The 20,205-nt window shown below is 39.4% G+C and overlaps 1 protein-coding gene across 3 annotated transcripts in view; it reads right to left on the bottom strand.

The window, feature by feature from the left end:
* Positions 1 to 20,205, bottom strand: part of USP24 (ubiquitin specific peptidase 24) — a 245,365-nt gene that overhangs the window by 159,120 nt on the left and 66,040 nt on the right. For all 3 annotated transcript variants that reach the window (XM_033915761.1, XM_033915763.1, XM_033915762.1), the window contains exons 15-18: positions 18,384 to 18,545; positions 10,031 to 10,135; positions 6,475 to 6,624; positions 821 to 952 (exon numbers count right to left, since the gene is read on the bottom strand). In XM_033915761.1, coding sequence (XP_033771652.1) covers positions 821 to 952; positions 6,475 to 6,624; positions 10,031 to 10,135; positions 18,384 to 18,545 — 549 coding nt within the window. The remainder of the gene's footprint in view (positions 1 to 820; positions 953 to 6,474; positions 6,625 to 10,030; positions 10,136 to 18,383; positions 18,546 to 20,205) is intronic.

Genomic DNA, 20,205 nt, shown 5'->3' with positions numbered 1-20,205 from the left:
GGGGAGGTGGGGGAAATGGGGGGGGATGGACTCGACCCTTCTGAGCATGGCACCCCTGAGGTTGGTAGGACCCCCGAGAGAGTTCCCCCCAAGCTCTGTCCAGACAGCAAAAGAGACAAGAAAGATTCAGTAATCAGATCCAACAGGCCCTAACAAACCTCAGCACAGACTGCACAAGCTTACCACTCCACCTGCTGGAGACTGAGAACAGACTGACTGTAATAGGGACTGCAAAGCCCACTTGTACTGAAGCCAAAAGTCAATGCCTCAGTCTCCACCTGCTGGCAGAGGAGCGTAAACCCATCCATTCTGTTACAGTCTGGAGAGAGGCTAAAGAAATAGAATTTGCCAGTCAGTGTTTATCAGTAAGAAAATGCATTTCTTGCTCTCACAGTAGAATCAAACTTTTCCTATTAAGACGACCATTGATGGCAGATTTCAGATAGTGGCCCATTACTTTAAATACAAATTATTGCGATATACCAGCCAATATCAAATAGCTAAAGTTAGCAATTAAGACAGCAAGGGGGTATAGAGATCTTGTCTTTAAAAGACCCTAACAGGTTTAGTTTCCAGAGTGATCAGGTTATACAAGTGGATTTATGCAGATAGGCACAATAAATAGTTCATTGTGGAGTGTAAAAAACCAAACAAAAAATAAAACAGGCATGTTTGTCTCTAAATAATAAGGATTGTGTGCCTCCAAGCTAACTGATTTCAAAACACACTGCATATAGCTTTTCAAGAAATATATCATAACCAAAGCATTCAATTCTAGCTTCCTCCAACTCACAACCACTGTTTTTTTGACTCTACTTACCTCTCGGTCGAGTTCACAGACATCTAGTCCTGTCACAAGGCACTCCCAAATCTCCTTGGCACGACTCCAAACCAAATAGAGTGTGGCTTCTTGCAGGAAAAATGCCAGAAATTTTAAATGTGCCTCTAAGTACTGGAAGAAAAATAATTTTAAAGAGCTAACACACCTGACCTGATTACAATAGTTTATTTAAATTCATGGATAAAGCCTGTGTTCTTTCTGGAGTTACCATTAGAAGATTTAAAGGAACTAAGATCTAAAGAGCCACCAGCTCTAAAACTTCACATTTGGAGTTCTGTAATCCATTTACAGTATTGACCAGTAAAGAAAGCCAGGATTCCCCATATATGACCAAGAAAGGAAGAAATTAGGGAAATACTTTTAAAACCAATAGGAGGAAATTTTTTTTCACTCAGAGAATAGTTAAGCTCTGGAACATATTGTCAGAGGGTATGGTAAGAGCGGATAGCGTAGCTGGTTTTAAGAAAGGTTTGGACAAGTTCCTGGAGGAAAAGTCCATAGTCTGTTATTGAGAAAGACATGGGGGAAGTCACTGCTTGCTCTGGATCGGTAGCATGGAATATTGCTACTCCTTGGATTTTGGCCAGGTACTAGTGACCTGGATTGGCTATCGTGAGGACGGGTTACTGGTTATTCTTATGTAATTAGGTCTTACCTGCTGATTTGCTTTCCCTTAGTCCTTCTAGACCAGCAAAGATGGGTATTACACACTCCTACCAGCAGAGCTGAGAACCAGGAAGCTTTGACTTAACCTATAAATGGGCTGTGTGTGTAGTCCCCTGGAAGCCAGTCACTGAATATCCAAGCAGATGTCCCTCCAAGGGAAAGAAAAGAACAGTCAAACACCTCTCAAAAAACACTCAAGGCACCTGAGCTGCTGTTGCCTGACCTAGTCAATTCCAGAATACTCCAGACAATCCTCCATAAGTGACTACTTGATGTGCACCGTACAGAAGCAAATCATCATTCAACCTCTTTTTCGTTTGTTTTATTTTTAAACTCTGGCCTAAAAACCAACCTCTCATAGTTTAGACCAAACCGAGGTACAGATGAGAAACATAAATAGTAGAGACAAAGAATGGGTGGACTCTGTGCCAATCTAGAGGGACTAAAGGAAAGAAAATTAGCAGTCAAGATCTAATTTCTCCTTTCATAGCATCCCTCTAGACTGGCATAGATGGGCAGTACCAAAGCAGTGTCCATCAAGGGTGGGGGCCCTGCAAACCTGCTTCCAAAGCCCCAAAGGCAGCATCCTGACAGGCGTAAACATCAAGTCTGTAAAGACAAGCAAAGGAATGAAGTAAAGACCAAACTGCTGCCTTACAACTGTCATGAGGCAAAATCAATGAGTGCTTGGCCCAAAAAGCTGCCTGAGCTCTGGTAGAATGAGCCCTTAAAAGCAAAGAAGAGAGGGAGTTCGTAATTTTTCCACAAAACAAAAATCAATAGGGAATTCTCACCCCCAAGAAGGAACCAGAACCTCAGGGAGATTGCATAGGCTTACCACACCTACAATCTGCTGAGACAGAGAACAGACTGGCTTCCAGGGGACTGCACACTGATAGAGAATGATGCAGGTATCGGGGCAGAGCCCGGGGGGACAATGCAGAAACCGGGACAAAGCCAGTTCCATTTTCTAAAACTTGGAGATTACTATCAATATGTAAAAACTTAACACATCTTAGACAATTGGAAACTGAATTCAATGATTAAAAAACTGCAGAAGCTGCTTTTGAATTTCAATGAACTACTGTTAAATGACCTTATTTGCGTCTTGTCTGCCGTCTGCAACGTCGTTCCATCATATGCCCAGCTGCTCAAGTGTCTTACTGTTAATGCAACAAATTCATCCATCATTGCTGGCATCAAGGAACATTTCTAACATTTAATAGACACTTATTTTCCTGTTCATCCACTACATAATTTAGGTTCTCTCCTACACCGATGTCTGAAAGACAATCCAATTACCTTCCCAGATGATGTGAAAGCATAGGCAACAGTTGTACAGAATATTGTCCCTTTTTATACTTTTAAGATTTAAATATAAAACCGTAAGTGTTTGAGGCTTGTGCAAATGAGGACAGTGTCCACGGGGACAGAGCCTGCATGGATGGGGAGGGGATGGAGATGGAGCCTGTGGGGACGGGGACAAACTTTGTCCCTGTGTCATTCTACTACTGCACAGCCCAGTTATAGGTTAAGTCAAAGCTCTGTGGTTCTCAGTCTCCATCTGCTGGTAGAAATGTATAATACCCATCTGTGCTGGTCTAGAGAGGGATGCTATGGAGCAAGCAGTTATCAAATAAAACTGGATCTTTTTTCTATACACAAGATACAAAGTTTGTGTGGGTGGTGGTGGTGGTGATGGTGGTGAGGGGTGTTATATGATGCTCGAGTCCTTATGCACTTCAAAGCCCTGAAGATACTAATTAGTTATATAGCAAAAGCATCATATTGAGTACTAGCTTCAAGTGGGTAATGTTCCCTAAATATACAAAACCCCCTGACCTTATATTTTATCATACAATTCAAACAAATTGAGAAGACCAGAGCACAGGTAGGTGAAGGCCATAATGCATGCGACAAAAAGGTAAGAAGCAAAATTAATCAGGCTCTGAGGGGAATCTGTTGACTTGCAAACTGAATTTGAGCTGATGCTTTAGAAAACTGGACAGTTACAAAGCACAACAAGGAGAACAAGTAGAAGGATTAGTGAGGGTGAATGCCGCAACTGAACTGAGCCCGACAACAGTAAAATAATTTAAGGGGAAAGTGACAAAGTAACATTAAACCTTAAAACAAAGTGTGATGGGAATCCTAGCTACAATATAGCCAGGTTGAGCTGGAAGATGTGCAAGTAGCTACGTGAATAGACCTGGTTTAATTATAAATTGATAATGAGCATGACTGCTGGGCAGAATGGATGTACTGTTTAGGTTAGGGGAGTCCAACCTTTTGGCTTCCCTGGGCCACATTGGCCAAAAAAAATGTTTCTGGGGCCATGCAAATGCTGCAGCAAGACAGAGGAGGGAGCCGGCAAGACGGTAAACACCCGGGGGCAGCAGAGGAAAACACTGCATCGCCCTCGACCGGGGCCACACAAAATACTTCACGGGGCCGCAGGTTGGACACCCCTGGTTTAGGTGTATTTGTTAAAGCCTACTTTGTTATTATGCAGTTCTACATAACTTCCCATTTTTAACAATGTTTCCGACAGTTAAAATTGCTCGTTAGACGCATTTAGCATTTTCTGTCACAGAGACTTTTCTTCATTTTCAAATGTTCAGACAGCTGCTTAGAGTGACCCATGGTTGCTGAAAATATAAAGAACAACCATCATAAGGGACGTTAGAAGGGCTATTTATATATATTGCATATTTTTAAATGATTAATATACATATGAATTTTATTATTTGTGTATGGTTATGGGAGGGGGGTGGGATATAAAGCTTTTAGATACACATTTTGATGGAATTTTCAAGTGATAATGTATTATGATAGTTTGTATTTAATGTACACTTGATGTATGTATTAAAATGAATAAAGATTTGGAAAAAAAAAAAAAAAGAAGGGCTATTTATGCAACTTTGAAATTGTCTTCACCTGGCAACTGAAGGCATACCGAGTTTCTAAATGCTTTGGGCTTTATTAACAACTTTTTTCTAAAGTACAACTGAATCAGTCGGAAGGGAATCCAAACCTTTGCACCTGCCATATTTATCTTTTTCTTATTTTGAATGTGTAAATAATAATTTTTAAAAGCTTGCAAATGAATAGTAATTATGCATTACAATTTGTAGAAAGATGCTGTGCAGAGGTTCTGTTAGCTTCTGTTCATTTAGGGATACTATGAATATGATTAGAAGGCACCACACTTTACAAACAATTGTATCTCGAGAGGCTCCATTCCAGTGAAACCAGAAAAGAATGGGGGGGGGGGATTTTTATTGGGAGAAATGGGAAGATAAAAGGGATCAGATATAACAAACCGCTGCTTTGTAAACAACAAATTACAGGAGTATGAATATTTAGAACTGGAATTTAATCTCTGTCTTAATGCATGAAAAAAGGACCAATATAAAAGTCTAGCTTAAGATGGTTTTGGAGATCAGGTTTAGACCTTCCAAAGCTCTCTTGAAAGGCTATGAAATGCTGTTACAGGGAAAATGAGAAGAATACTTGGGAGGAATATCTGGGATTCAATTTGAAGATAAACAAAATAGAAACAATAGAAAACCAGCTCATAATAATGAAAAAATGTCAAGGTGTAGTGACTCATAGTAAATAGGTAAAGTGTTTGGTAGAATGAACCTTCTAGGATCTAAGTTTATTATCATCTACTAAACTTTCGACAGACTTATCGAAATGAGGGTATTTAAATGCATAGATTGTGGGCCTATCTACAAGTTAAATAAGTTTGGCAAAAAGTGTCATAGTTTACAACATTTATATATGAACATCAAATGTCCCAACTCCAAAACTTGCATTCCTGGGACTTTAAGTTCTAGTTAAAAGGAAATACATTAAAAATGGTGATATATACCAATCATAAGAACAAAAAAAAGATGCTTTACTGGGACAGACCGAAGGTCCATCAAGCCCGGTATCCTGTTTCCAACAGTGACCAACCTAAGATCCCAAAGAGTAAAATAGATTTTATGCTGCTTATCCTAAAAATGAGCAGTGAATTTTCCCCATCCATCTCAATAATGGCTAATGGACTTTTGTTTTAGGAAATTATCCAAACCTTTTAAACCCCACTAAGCTGCTTTAACCACATTCTCTGAGTTTTAAATATACATTGGGTGAAGAAATATTTTCTCTGGTTTAATTTAAATCTACTACATAGTAGCTTCATTGCCTGCCCTCTAGTCCTAGTATTTTTGGAAAGAGTAAACAAGCGATTCACATCTACCTTTTCCACTCTATTCAGTATTTTATAAACCAAACTGCAACAAAGAATAATCCTGAGAAACTAGAAAACAGTAGAAGTAGATATCTACATGGAGTGGTAAGATCTGATCTAATCTAATCTATAGCATCGTATGAAAAGTTAATGGCTGATTTTATACGTTCACTGAACTATAAATTTCGGAAAGAAATTAAGACTGTATTGTTTGATAGATTTATTTCCTAAACAAAAGTCATACTAATTTCAATAATTTTACTCCGATTATCCTTGAGAAATATGTTGTACTTTTACTATTTGTATTTCGCTGATTGTCCAGCTCACTTCAGTGAACCTAGAAGTCGTTCAATTGGGGCGGTATAGAAGAATAAAGTTATGTTATGTTATGTTATAAATGGAAATAAAACTGGTAATACAACCAAACTGTGGTTTGTGTGTAGTAGGAGGAAGTGTTATGAAATGAGACAGGGGTAGGTAGGTAAAGCAAGCTTTCTGGGAATTTAGTTGGGTATTTGGATGCAATGTTAGCTGAAAACAGAGAAATGATATTCTATTCAGATTACATATTTCTCAATAATAATAGACAGACATCGTAGCATAAATAACTCTCCAATGAGGAATGAGTCCTTATTTTCTGTGGCTCATCACTAAAGCTCCAAATCAAAATGTGCTGCTAGTCCCAGTTGCACTTTACCATATGAACACAAAATACTATATGAGATACCTCCCGGTAAGTGTATCTGTCATCTACTAACGTTGAACCAACAAGTCCTCCGGGGCCAGCAGCACATACGGCCAGGCGATGACATGCCACAAGACTTGCTGTCACCAATTTGACTATTTCAAAATTCTTCTTCAAGTCTTGAATGATGCCCTATGTGCAAAAAAACACCCCAATAAAAACTCCATAAAAACAAGTTATAAATAAAATCTCAAACAATTGTAACAAGAAATATTAATTATATCACAAACTGAGTCAATGCCAACATCAGTCACTGTATGACTATACAGGAATAATCCTGTGATTAGGGTTGTCCAGAAAAACCTAAAGTTGGAAAAACTGTGTGAATTGAAGTTTTTCCCACAAATCTGATTGTGCTTGATCAAAAATAAAAAAATGTAAAGCCCATCCTAGTGTCCCTCAAAACCACTGATGACATAAAGCTCCATTTAAAAAAAAAATTTTTTTTAAAGTCTATCTTGGTGTCCCTCAAAACCGATTAAATAAAGCTCAATTTTTCTTAAAATTTGCTATTATTTTTGATTAATGGAGCAAATTTCTTGATATTATATAACTATAACTTATGTTTTCATACTAAGCAATGATACATTCATAAAAAGACATTTTATGTCAAGTCTTGTTTTATTGAAAAAGGACAATAAATCAGGACAGAAATAACATCAGAGGGTAAGGTCAGGCTTGCAGGGACAAATTGAGTGACACAGTGGAACCAGAGTAGTTTGTTTTTTTGTGGTGTTTAATTTTAGTTTATTAGTGAATGCCCAAGAGTAGATTTTTTCAATGTTTTTGGAAATTATTTTAGGGAGATCCTTAGTATCAGTGTAGAGTGAGATCAAGAGGAAGATGTCGCCTGCATAGAAACATGATGGCAGATAAAGGCCAAATGGCCCATCCAGTGTGTCCAAACGCAGTAACCATTGTCTCTTCCTCTCTAAGAGATCTCTTGTGCCTATTCCATGCTTTCTTGAATTCAGACACTGTCTCCACCACCTCTTCCACCACCTTTTCTGTAAAAAAGTATTTCCTTAGATTACTCCTGAGCCTATCACCTCTTAACCTCATCCTCTGCCCTCTCATTTCAGAGCTTCCTTTCAAATGAGACTCAATTCATGTGCATATATGCCACAAAGGTATTTAAATGTCTATCATATCTCCCCTATCCCTTCTTCCCCCAAAGTATACATATTGAGATCTTTAAGTCTGTCCTCATACGCCTTATGATGATGACCACACACCATTTTAGTAGCCTTCCTCTGGACTGACTCCATCCTTTTTATATAGGTTTGAAGGTGCGGTCTCCAGAACTGCACACAATATTCTAGGATAGCAGACATTTGCAATCGGTGAAGGTGAGGTTCCCAGGGAACTCATAAATATGTTAAAGAGCACAAGTGAAAGTGGTGACCCCTGAGGTACTCTACATACTGCTTTCCAACTTCTGGAGAAAGTGCCATCTTTCCAAACACAATATTCTCTGTTCATGAGGAACTCTTTAAACCAATAAGGACAGTTCCAGTCATACCTAGTTTAGTAAATTTATTCAGTAGGAGCTTGTGATCAACTGAATCAAATGCAGCTGATATGTCAAACTACAGGAGGATTAACTGTTGTCCTTTACCGAGTATACTGGTGGCTAGTGTGAAGAGTAGTAACTCAGTGCTGTGCTGGGGGCCTGAAACAACACTGAGAGGGGTATTTTTCTAGATTGGCACAAGTTTTTTTTTACATACTAGTGTTCCAGAAGTTTATTTATTTCTAATACTTCTAGACCGCCTAAAACTAAGCAGTTAACAGAGGTTCCCATCATCATAACCTCACAAAAGTATTAGAAAATGCTCTCATGACCACCTCCTTCACCACCACCAGCAACACCCTGAATCCGGACAGTATTATCTCTATTCGTCTAAACAACCTATCACTATCTACTACCTGCTATCAATTTCTCCTGGAAAAGTCCAGACTAACAATTGTAACTGGACACATTCTTGATTACATGTACTGCAATGCTACTGGAAATGTCCAGTCCTCTAACTTGTAATCCGCTTAGAACCGCAAGGCACAAGTGGAATAGAAATCACTAATGTAATGTAAGGTATTCTGGCTATGGGTCTAAAATTGGAAAGGGATAGGTGTGAGGGCAATATAATCCATTTGACCAGGCAGCTGGATACAGCAAAATTTTTTGCATAAAATGTCTTTTTAATGTTTTTTAATGGCAGGAGAATGTTTTCTTATTCTTTCGTGGTTGCAACACTTTATTAGTGGAGTTCTAAGGAATCTGACCCCACTTGTTATAGTAAGCATATTGGATATTCTAATGTTAGTTCTGTACTGATTTATTGCTCTTTTTCAATAAAACAGATATCAGGTAGCAGTGTAATCTTGTAAAAACTTCCTCATGGACTCCAGAGGAGACGTGTGTGCGTGTGTGTGTGTGTGATGGGGGGTGGGGAGGGGGGAGAGAGATACGAGGGAGATTAGAGAACAATGAGTTATACAGTGTAGATAATCATTAAAATTCATTTTTAAATTATTTCTGTTTACTTTTTAAACTGCCTAAGAGATACACTTTAGCACAGAAGTTTTCAACCCAGTCCTCAGGACACACTAAGCCAGTCTGGTTTTCAAGATATCCACAATGAATATGCATGAGATTGATTTGCATTCAATGGAGACAGTGCATACTAATATCTCATGTATTCTTTGCGGGTATCCTGAAAACCTGACTGGCTAGGTATGTCCCAAGGGCTGGGTTGGCTTTAGCTCCATATCAGTGCAATGTTTTGAGTCTGCTAGGTTAAAAAAAATAGGCTGATAATCCACGAAGTAGCTAGTTTGCAAGTTGTTCTACTTTTTCACATGATGAAAGAAGTGTTTACATCAATTTCAATCAAAGACAGTTTGTATTATCAGTACATAAGGGTATCTAACGAAGCTTGCACAGTTGGGAAGAGTGCAAATGTGATGAAGATGGGGTGAGTTCTCCTGATACAACAGCTGTGCTTGCAAGCTGGAGGCATACTTTATCTCACACCACTTGCACAGTTCCCCAGCACCATATCTATCAGCAGTCAGTTACTTATCTCTTAACTGATTCTTCACGCAAACTACTATTAACCAAAGGGAAAAAAACCCTCCCACATCTATCTCTCCTACCACCTCTCCCACCAAAATGCAAATATACCTAAAACAAACTCAAAATTGTACACTTATGTGAAACAATGGCATGTATCCCCTCTATCCATTCAAAATCTCAGGCATGTTTATATGGGGGTCTCAGTGGGAAGAGATATGGTAAAGTATGTCTCAGTAGCGTGTCAGGACTGTGGTAGAGTACATGTGAGTAATATGGTGTTTATATCTGTGTTTATCAGGACAGTGAGGGTACACACAGATGGAATGGATGGACAGACAAGACTGATGAATCCTTCCTACAGGTTCTACAAAAAAACAAGCCTGAAAAACAAAACAAAAAAACCCAACAAAAAACAGATTGACGAGTTTTGGTTGCGTAATGTCCATGTGTATGTGCTCTTACCTTGTCTTGCTTTTGATACACTTGTTTGATAAATGAGCGTGTGATTTCATGAAGCTGACGCAATGCAGGCACAACCCACACCACCTGTGGATTATGCTGAGATGACTGGTGGCACAAAGAGGTAAGAATAAATTACTGACATGCTTAAAAATAAAACCGTAATTCTGCATCACAAGGTTATTAGAGTCCAATAATGTAAAGAACTGAAATTATTAGAAAACCATGACTCTGAAAATTGGGAGATCAGTTAAATTGAAGGCTAAGTCTGTGTGTGATGGATGTGTATGCACAAGAGACTTAGAAAGCCATTTGAACCATCAGGGTTCTCAACCCAGTCAATCAGGCTTGCAGGATATCCACAAAGATGCATGAGATAGTTTTAGTTACAATGGGGGTAGAGCGTGCAATTTATCTCATGCATATTCATTGTGGGTATCCTGAGAACCAGGTTGAGAACCCCTGTGTTAGAAAAACAGCAAAAGGAAGAAACACAGAGGGTGCCTAGGAAAACAGTTCTCAGGTGAGAAACCATAACATCATTTTTGGGGCTTTAGGAAGAACACTCCGCTCACTAGATAGTTCATAGCCCTGTAGATTTCTGTCACTGGTGTCACAGTTTTTAAGGGGAAGGGATTTTGTCTCAAGCTTTTATCAGTAACAGCTCAAGGGTAGTTATGTTCAGATACAGTAAGTAATCTCCTGTCCTCAGAAGGCTTACAATCTAAGCCTGAGCCAATAAAGGGTTAAGTGACTTCCCAAGATCACAATGAGCTGCAGTGGGATTTGAACCTGGCTTTTTGATTCTCAATGAACTGCTCTGGCCAATAGGCTACTCCTAATTACAACTTTGCCACAATACTTCGGTTAGTGTTATTTAATGTGGTTAGAAATCAGTACCCTAACAGTTAGTGAAGTGGACTGAGATTTTGGGGAACTGGGTTCAATTCGACTGTTGCTCCTTGTGACCCTAGGCAAGTCATTTAACCCTCCATTGCCCCAGGGACAAAATGTTGTAAGCTCACTAGGCACAGAGAAATTACCCGCATATAATGTGTGCAGTGCTGCTTATGCCTAGTAGCGCTAAAGAAATGATTAGTAGTAATTATCTTTAATCATGCTGTGTCACAGAGATTGAACAGCTCACTGCTGCAACTTTCAGGGTTACAACCACTGCCAATGAAAGTTCAACAACTAAATGGCCCAGCATTTTAGAAGACTCATTTTTAGTTTATAGAATACAATCAATAGTGAAGGAAGAAAAAGGAAAAGTTTGGTCTTACCTGATAATTTGCTCTTTTTGAGACCAGCCAGACCCATCTAGCATGCATGGACATATGGGTTATGTCTGTCAGCCAGCAGATGGAGACAGACACATGAGCCAGAAGCTCTGCACTATAAAAGGCATCGTACAGCCCCAACTTATCAGTATTCCTATAACAAATCAAATATGGAGTGACAACTCCGGTCCTCAAATATGGAGTGACAACTCCGGTCCTCGAGGGCTAGAATCCAGTCGGATTTTCAGGCTTTCCCCAATGAATATGCATGAGATCTATTTGCATGCATTGCTTTCAATGCATATTCAATGGGGAAATCCTGAAAACCCAACTGGATTCTGGCCTTCGAGGACTGGAGTTGCCTACCCCTGCCCTATCCTAATATTTGTAGGCGAATACAGGGCTTTTAAAAAAAAAAAATAGAAGATTTGGCTAACTGTCCTCAGGAAAACCTGAAGGACTTTTGGTTCCTCATCGTGGCACTAGACAGATACCAAACAGAAGAACCACAAAGATTCTGTTCACGCAGTTGAAGGTGATAGTGGTTGGGAGGTTCTGGACTGGTCTGATTAGACTAAAGGAAAGAAAATTAAAAAGACAGACCAAAATTTTCCTTTCTTTTTGTCCTAACTAGACCAGTCAAGCAAGTATGGGATGTAGCAAAACAATCCTTATATTGGATTGGAAGATAACACTTGCCAACAAAACCCAATTGCAAATATCACCTCTTCCCTAGCTTGCACATCTAACCTGTAAATTTTGGCAAAGAAGTGTTAAGGACAACTATAAAGCAGTTCTATAAATCTCAGCCAGGGATGCTAAATGAAATTCAGCCCAAGAAGCTACCATCCCTCTGGCTGAATGAGCCTTGGGGGTCTGAGAAACTTCCCTGCCTCTGAAAAGATAGGTCAAAGCAACTATTTTCTTCAGCCAATAAGCAAACTATCACTTTTGAGACTGATTTCCCTTTTTCTGGTACTGTCAAATAAAACAAATCAGACCTATGATACTCCAGTGAACAAAACAATATTCAAACATCTAAGAACTTTGAACTCATCACCCCAATCAAAATGGAAAGACAATACAATCTTAGGAAGAAATAAAGGAAGAGAGCATACAGAAGTAAAAATAAAAAGGGATCTCTTCAAGACCAGGATTATAATTGCAGAATTTTTTGAGCCCCAAAAAATTACCACTAAAAATACTGCCTTTAAGGTGGTATCCTTAAGAGATATTTTCTATAGATGCTCAAAACAAGGATCCATGCCCTCAATATCATCTTAAAATTCCAAGAAGCTACAACAGGGCAAACTGGAGGATGGAAATGCACCGTCTGTTTAAGAAAGCACATATCTGGATGGTACCTGATCAATGCTACTAGCAACAGAACAACACAGCCGCATGTAGTTTAAATGGGGCTAATGCTAGAATTTTCTTTAAACATCATGTAAAATCAAATCAAATCTAAGCCACAGAAGCTCAAAAGGGAGACAAACCTATCTCAGAACATGAGCCCTCAAAAACTCTTCAGATTCTAGCATAGGCAATAGAAATAGAACATGTCCTTGCTTGCAAAAGAATTGAAATGATCCCATCTGTGTACTCTTGAGCCTTAAATGTGATCTTTAAAAAGCCAAGCAGTAAGACAAAAGTGAGATGGGTCGGCCTTGAACACTGGTCCTTGCTGGAGAAACCTTTGCTCTGTAAGCGTTTTAGGGTCTGCCCTATTTGCAAGCGAATCAGCTCAGCATTCCAAGCATCCCACTGGTGCTTCCAGGTCCATGTCAAGCGAATTATGAATCCACTAGGAAGTCTATTTTTTTTTTTTTTTGTAGGCCCCAAATCCTATTTTTTTTTTTGTAGGCCCCAAATGATCTTCCTACATATATCCATTTGGAATCCAATTTTTCAAAATTCAAGACTATGTTAAAGACGCTCCTTTTTGAACAAGCCTTCAATCTTAAATCCTCCTGATTTACCATCACCTTCTGTCTAACTTATCTCTGCTTTGTTGCCACATTTAATTTTAATTTTATATTTAAATTTGTTTAATCTTCTTTGTGTCTGTGTGATTGTGCTTCTGGGTCTTCAAATGGAGTTCTTTACTTAAAAAATATTTTTTAGTATTTGTACACCACTTTGGCCCATGTGTTAAAAAAAAAAGTGATATATCAAGAAATCTGGGACTACTAAGATTACCAACTACCAAGAAACTAAGAGAGGTTATTTGGGGGGGGGGGGGGATGTACAACATATTCAATTGCAGCCAACCTTGAAGTAGTATCCAGTTCTGCTGATCCATTCCATTCTTTGACTGAAAACTTGAGGTACTTTGGCATTTTTACTAGATGACATCAAAGTCTATCACCTTGAAACCCCACGTTGTCAACTGTGGCAAAGGCCATTCTAACAATTCTTACTCTTTTGGGTCCAACGTATGCCTGCTGAGAGAATCTGCTTCCCCATTTTCAGCTCCTGCTGTATGTGCCACCAACAATGTTTGATGCTGCTGCTCAGCCCATCTAAAGAACATGGCCACCCCTCTCACCATGGCCCAATTCTTCTTTCCTCCTTGTCATAGTAACATAGTAGATGACGGCAGATAAAGACCCAAATGGTCAACCCAGTCTGCCCTTCCTGATTCAATGTAAATTTTTTTAATTTTTTCTTCTTAGCTATTTCTGGGCAATAATCCAAAGCTCTACCCAGGACTGTGCTTGGGTTCCAACTGCCAAAATTTCCATCAAAACTCACTCCAGCCCATCTACACTCTCCCAGCCATTGAAGCCCTCCCCTGCCCGTCCTCCCTCAAATGGCCATATACAACTGACAAGCTACTGCTCTGGCACTGTATGAAAAGATTCAAACACTTTTCTTTTGATTATGAGTTGAAGTAACATAACATAATAACATAGTAAATGACGGCAGATAAAGACCCAAATGGTGCATCCAGTCTGCCCATATGTTATACCCATTTAGAAAAATACATGATTAAAGTACTTCTAGCACTCTCCAAATAGCTCAGATCTCCAAGTGACTGACAGATCAAGTTGCTTTGACCAATGTCTAGCGGCGACCCCGAGTCACCTGCTCCAAGCAACAAGCTCCCCAACAATTCACTCACGTCTGTTGTGATTACTACTCAACCAGGCACTTCTACAGGCATGCCTCTCAACAAATGTTTAAAGGTATAAATTATCCTTCCCCTCTCTACACGGTATTCGCTATGCAGACAAACTGGGAAAATCCCTTCTCTTCAGAATCATAGGTCTTTGGAACGACCTTACTACCCTGCTGTGGAACCTGGGCTTCCTCCAATTATTCCGCAAGCAACTGAAAACCTGGCTTTTCACTAAAATGTAATTCTATCCCCCCTTACTCTTCTCTTCTATATATAAGTTCATGTAAACCTTTTTTTTTCCTTCTCTTCCTATATTTTAAGTTCTTGTAAACCGTGCCAAGCTCCACAACATCCGTGGAGATGATGCGGTATATAAACTTAAGGTTTAGTTTAGTTTAAATACAAATCTTTGCTGGACCTGACCCTGTTCAACCAAGGAAGACAAACTTTGTGCATCTAAGACTGGGGCTACCAGCGACTTAGAGGAGATGCCTGCAGTTGCGGCACAGAAGTATAAATGCAAGCATTATATCCAGGATTGGAGCTATGGACCCCAAAAACTTGCATATAATCGCAGGCCTGATGTGCCTTCTGAAGCAGAACAGCACAAATATGAATATGAAGCTTTCTGGGGAAGTGAAGAGTTAGCAGCGTATCTGGTGAGAGCATTGGCACAGGAATCTCCATTTCTTCTACGTTATCTAACAGCTCTCCTCTTTAATGGGAGGTAGCTTTTTCTTCCTTATTTGCACAAGAACTAGAGGAAGGTGTGCCTAAATATGCCCTTAATCTCCAAGGTATTCAATTTCTTGCCGTGTCTCCCTGTCATCTTTTCCTTTAGATACTACCAGGGGGACGTATCTCCCAAGGGCATTTGAAGGTTGTTTCTAGAACAGAGAATATGCTTATATCTTTGATTCTTCAATTATATGAATTCTCTAAAAAGACTGCTGAGAAAATTGAGGAACTTGATTTGAGTTAGGAGGATTTTACAAAACAGATTAAGTCTCAGAACTCTTGGGTGACTGCTATACATGATATCTCCATTTTTGTGCTAAAGAATAGCTTAGCTATCCATTTTAAACTGAAAAAGCGGGAGAAAATCATTTTTGTGCTAATAATCTTTGATTTTTTAATTTTCTACAGACATTCTGAGAGGTGGCAGGTATTTCTTATGTGGATAATATTGAATTAACTAATTTGTATTATCTTGCTGCTAAGAAAATACAAAATCAAGAGCAAGAGGGGCAGCCTGAACCTTTAGTTTCTAATGATTTTGACCTTACTAAATTTTTGGGAAGATTCACAGGATTTCATTGGAACCAGGACCACCCTCACTGCTTCTTTTTGTTCCCTGTAAGATAAAACTCTGGTATTAAATTCTTACTTTAAAAATATGAATGCTATATTTTGTGGTTCTGGAATACAGCTGCATCTATTTATTTATTTAATTTTCTATACCATTCTCCCAGGGGAGCTCAGAACGGTTTACATGCATTTATTCAGTTACTCAAGCAGTGTTCCCTGTCTGTCCTGGCGGGCTCACAATCTATCTAATGTACTGAGGCAATGGGGGGATTAAGTGACTTGCCTAGGGTCACAAGGAGAAGCGTGGATTTGAACCCACAACCTCAGGGTGCAGAGGCTGTAGCTTTAACCACTGTGCCACACTCTCATGCTATACAGGTGCAACTGAAGCCTCATGTTTGGGCTACTGAGTGGGTAAGGTGGGGGTTAGTGTCCTTCTTAAAGTTTCCCCGTAAAGTTTGATATCTGTGTAAAGAGTTAATACACCTCTGAATTCTGATATACTTGAAAAGTTTTTGTTGGAGCATTCTTGATGAATATGTAATTATTTCCTCATCTATTTAGGAGGGTGGAATAAAAAAATGTGAAGTGATGCTAATAATAACAATAGCTTTATTTATATCCCGTCATACCTTTTCAGTTCAAGATGGTATACAATAAGAGATGCTGTAAGGACAACGAGGTTACATCAGTTAGATTAGGGAAGGTGTGGAAGACAGTTGAGAGAGCGGGGTGGTAGGGCAGGAAGAAGGAGAGTAAGAGGTGGTGAGAAATGAGCGGAATTGAAGGATCAGATAAATTTGTCAAATAAGTGGGTTTTTAGTGATTTTCTGAATGAATGGTATGTTGGTGCGTTCAGGATTAGGTCGCTTAAGGTGTTGTTCCAAATCCCTGCTTGAAAGGAGAGTGTCTTGTTGAGGAATCTTTTGAATTTGCATCCTTTGGGAGAAGGAAATGTGCACAGTAAAGTACTGCGAGAGAGGCGGAGGTTGTCCTTTAGGTGGGTGCGGTGCCGAGGAGGGTCTTGAAGCAAAGGCAACCAAATTTGAAGATTATTCTGGCCTCAATTGGTAGCCAGTAAAGTTTCTTGTAGTATAGGATGCTGGAATGATTGCCTTGATTTTTTTGAGTTGGTTACTCAAGTGGGATTAGCTTTTTTTTCCTCTTGATCCCTCTTGTGATGTGGGCTTGGAATAGCTAACCTTTTTTTTTTTTTTTGCTTATTATCCTATTAATCTGCTTATTATTTTTTTTTTTTGAGGGGGTGTTTTATGGTGATGGATTCTCTCTTGTACAATTTTATGCACTGAAAAAATTATTTAAAAAATTTAAAATAGGAAATAAATTCTGTTGGTCCCTCATTACTACCTATGCTTCTTGCACTGCTGCATGGATAGGATCTGCCTGAGCAAGAGATATTTCCGACGAGATTATGAAGATGACATACCTCCTGCAATTCAGTTGGCTCAGAAGAGTAAATGGCAGATTTTCCCTGCCCCTCCCATTTCATGCTTAGCCGTATCCCTTTACTCCCCCACAAGAGTCAAATCCTTCCCCACACTATTCCTATGCATGGCCCTGCCCTGAAGCACTGTTGTGCGTGGATCCACATTTAGAGCAGCGTTTCAGTTTCAGAAGAAGCTTCCATAAGTTAAACTGTCAGTGACATTTAAAAAATAAAACTGCTGCTCTCACCTGTCTTCAGAGTTCAGCCTTAGTGAGCAGCCGAATTAAAAAAAAAAAAAAAAAAAAAGAAAAAGAATCACCATAAAGAAATTAAAGTGGGAATAGCAATAAAAGAAGAGATGCTTGCAGAGCTGACGTTGTGCCTGACTGTGATCTGTGCATAGCTGCAATTTGCTGAGAGAACTAAAAAGACCCACAGCTGTAAATAAACGCTGTGAGAGAAACAGCCCCAAATATGCTGCTCCCAATGCTAGTAGCAGGGGGGTGGGGGTTTAATAAGAAAGTCAAATTAGAGATCAGCTCGGGAGTTCTCCCTTGCTCAATACTCCCACAACAGCCTCAAATACAAATTCATAAAGCTACCTATTCTTTTCTTTATATTTCTTTATTTTTAGTATTTATATACCACTTATAACCCAAGTGGTGTACATTCAGGTACTCAAGAATTTTTTCCTATCTGTCCTGGCAGGCTCACACTCTAATGTACCTGGGGCAATGGGAGATTAAGTGATTTTCCCAGGGTCACAAGGAGCAGTATGGGATTTGAACCCACAACCTCAGGGTGCTGAGGCTATAGCTCCAACCACTGTGCCACACACTCCCCAAAGTAAAAAACAAAAGGGGACAAATCAACCCCGCATGAGACCAATTATTTGGCAGAGGAGGGACCTGGGCTCCTTCACGACTATCCTAAGAAACAGATACCCTGAATTTGTCCACCAAAGCTCAATTAAGTGGGCCCAGGAGCTCCCTCAACAAATTGGTGCTTAGCTTTATGGGATGCTCATCACTATCTGCTACAGATAGAGAATACTCTTGAGTTGCACGATGCCTTTTATAGTGCAGAGCTCACAACTCATTGGTTTCTGTCGTCATCTGCTGGCTGATGGGTATAACCCATATGAGCTGGACTGGTCTGGTCAGGAAAAAAAGGAATGCAGCATTAAGAACAGATACAAACCTTCTTAATATCCTCTATACACTTAATGATGTAGCTCTTTTTGATTGCCTCTTTCACTGCGTATGCATCACTAAGAATAGTCAGGTGTTCATCCAAGGCTTGCTGAATTAGATTGGAAGGTAATGTAGGAAGATGTGCCAACTCCCAGAGTACCTCCAGGACCTGGAAGAACGACACAGAAGATCACTAGCAACTAAACGTAAAGCCCAACAGTAAGTACAATACACTCAGATTCCAATATATCTGAACTGTTACTCTTTTGGTAAAAGTCAACAATTGTCCCCATAAATCAGGGATCTCAAAGTCCCTCCTCGAGGGCCGCAATCCAGTCGGGCTTTCAGGATTTCCCCAATAAATATGCATTGAAAGCAGTGCATACACATAGATCTCATGCATATTCATTGGGGAAATCCTGAAAACCCGACTGGATTGCGGCCCTCAAGGAGGGACTTTGAGACCCCTGCCATAAATGAAATGCTCACAATAGTTTGCAACTGAAGAGCACTTTTCCAAAAAGTCATTCAGTCCATTTGTCAGTATGAGCTATGTGATTAATTTTGTTCATCAAAGCAAGATTTGTTTACTGTAGCTTATTCCTGTGCCAAACCTCATAGTGAGTTACCTTGATGATTAAAATTAATGAAATACATCAAAACTGACAAAAAATGGACTGAATGACTTTTAGAAAAGTGCTCAATTATGGCATTACCTGTTTTATTAGAAGGCGACGAGTATGTAAAATTACATTTTTTTTCTGCAGGGATACAAAGAAACCCTAGCAAAGGAAATGGTGGCTAAGAACCCCCCCCCAAAAAAAAACCAAAAACAAAAAAAGCAAAAAACCATACCAAACATGCAACAACAAAAATTAAAACTGTGATGGTTGAAAATTACTCCTAATGAATTAACAGTCCCCACAGGACATAAGAACATAAGAAGTTGCCTCCACTGGGTCAGACCAGAGGTCCATCGCACCCAGCGGTCCGCTCCCGCGGCGGCCCATCAGGTCCATGACCTGTGAACTGGTTTCTGACTAATCCTATAACCTACCTCTGCTTCTATCTGTACCCCTCAATCCCCAAAATGATTGTTTGTTTCAAATGGTTCTAGCCAAAGAAACAGTGAAAATGATGGAGACTGCTCGATACATCCACCACCACTTCCATAAAGAAGGATTTCTTTGGGCTATACTCTTTCCATCTTCAACCTATGACTCTTCATTCAAGAACCTCCTTTCAATGAATAAGGGCCCACCTTCTGTGCATTTAAATGTCACCATGGTATAAATGCCTATCACATCTCCCCTCTCTCACCTTTCTTCTAAAGTAGAGAATGACACGGTGGCTGTTACCCATGGCTAGCCGCAGGTAACCCGCCGAAACGGGAGGAGAAAAATATGTTGAATTATACCTGCTGTACACTGCCTTGGGTGAATCTCTTCATAAAAGCAGCTAATAAGTCCCAATAAAAAAATAAGCATCACTGCTGGGGAGACTATTAATGAATAAATGGCTACTTACATATCTTTTAAAAGTCTTTTTTTAAATTCTTTTTCATAAAATCTATTATTATAAGCTATACAATACGGACACCACTTTAAAATTTTTTTTTTTTAAGGACCTACACATGTACAGTTCAATGTGCTAAAGAGTTCTACCAGCTTGAAGAGCTTTATTTACATTGGGTTTTTTCTGGTCAATATTTAACAGAAGGCCTCATTCATGTATTAGATTATAAATCCTGATTGTTCTTGAAATAAAATTATGACCTAGTTAGCACAATTTGATTTATTTTACGAATTTATGTCCTGCATTATCTAAAT

The sequence above is a fragment of the Geotrypetes seraphini genome, chromosome 12, assembly GCF_902459505.1.
Source record: "Geotrypetes seraphini chromosome 12, aGeoSer1.1, whole genome shotgun sequence".
Taxonomy (NCBI): Eukaryota; Metazoa; Chordata; class Amphibia; order Gymnophiona; family Dermophiidae; genus Geotrypetes; species Geotrypetes seraphini.
This window is presented reverse-complemented; position numbering and strand designations above follow the sequence as displayed.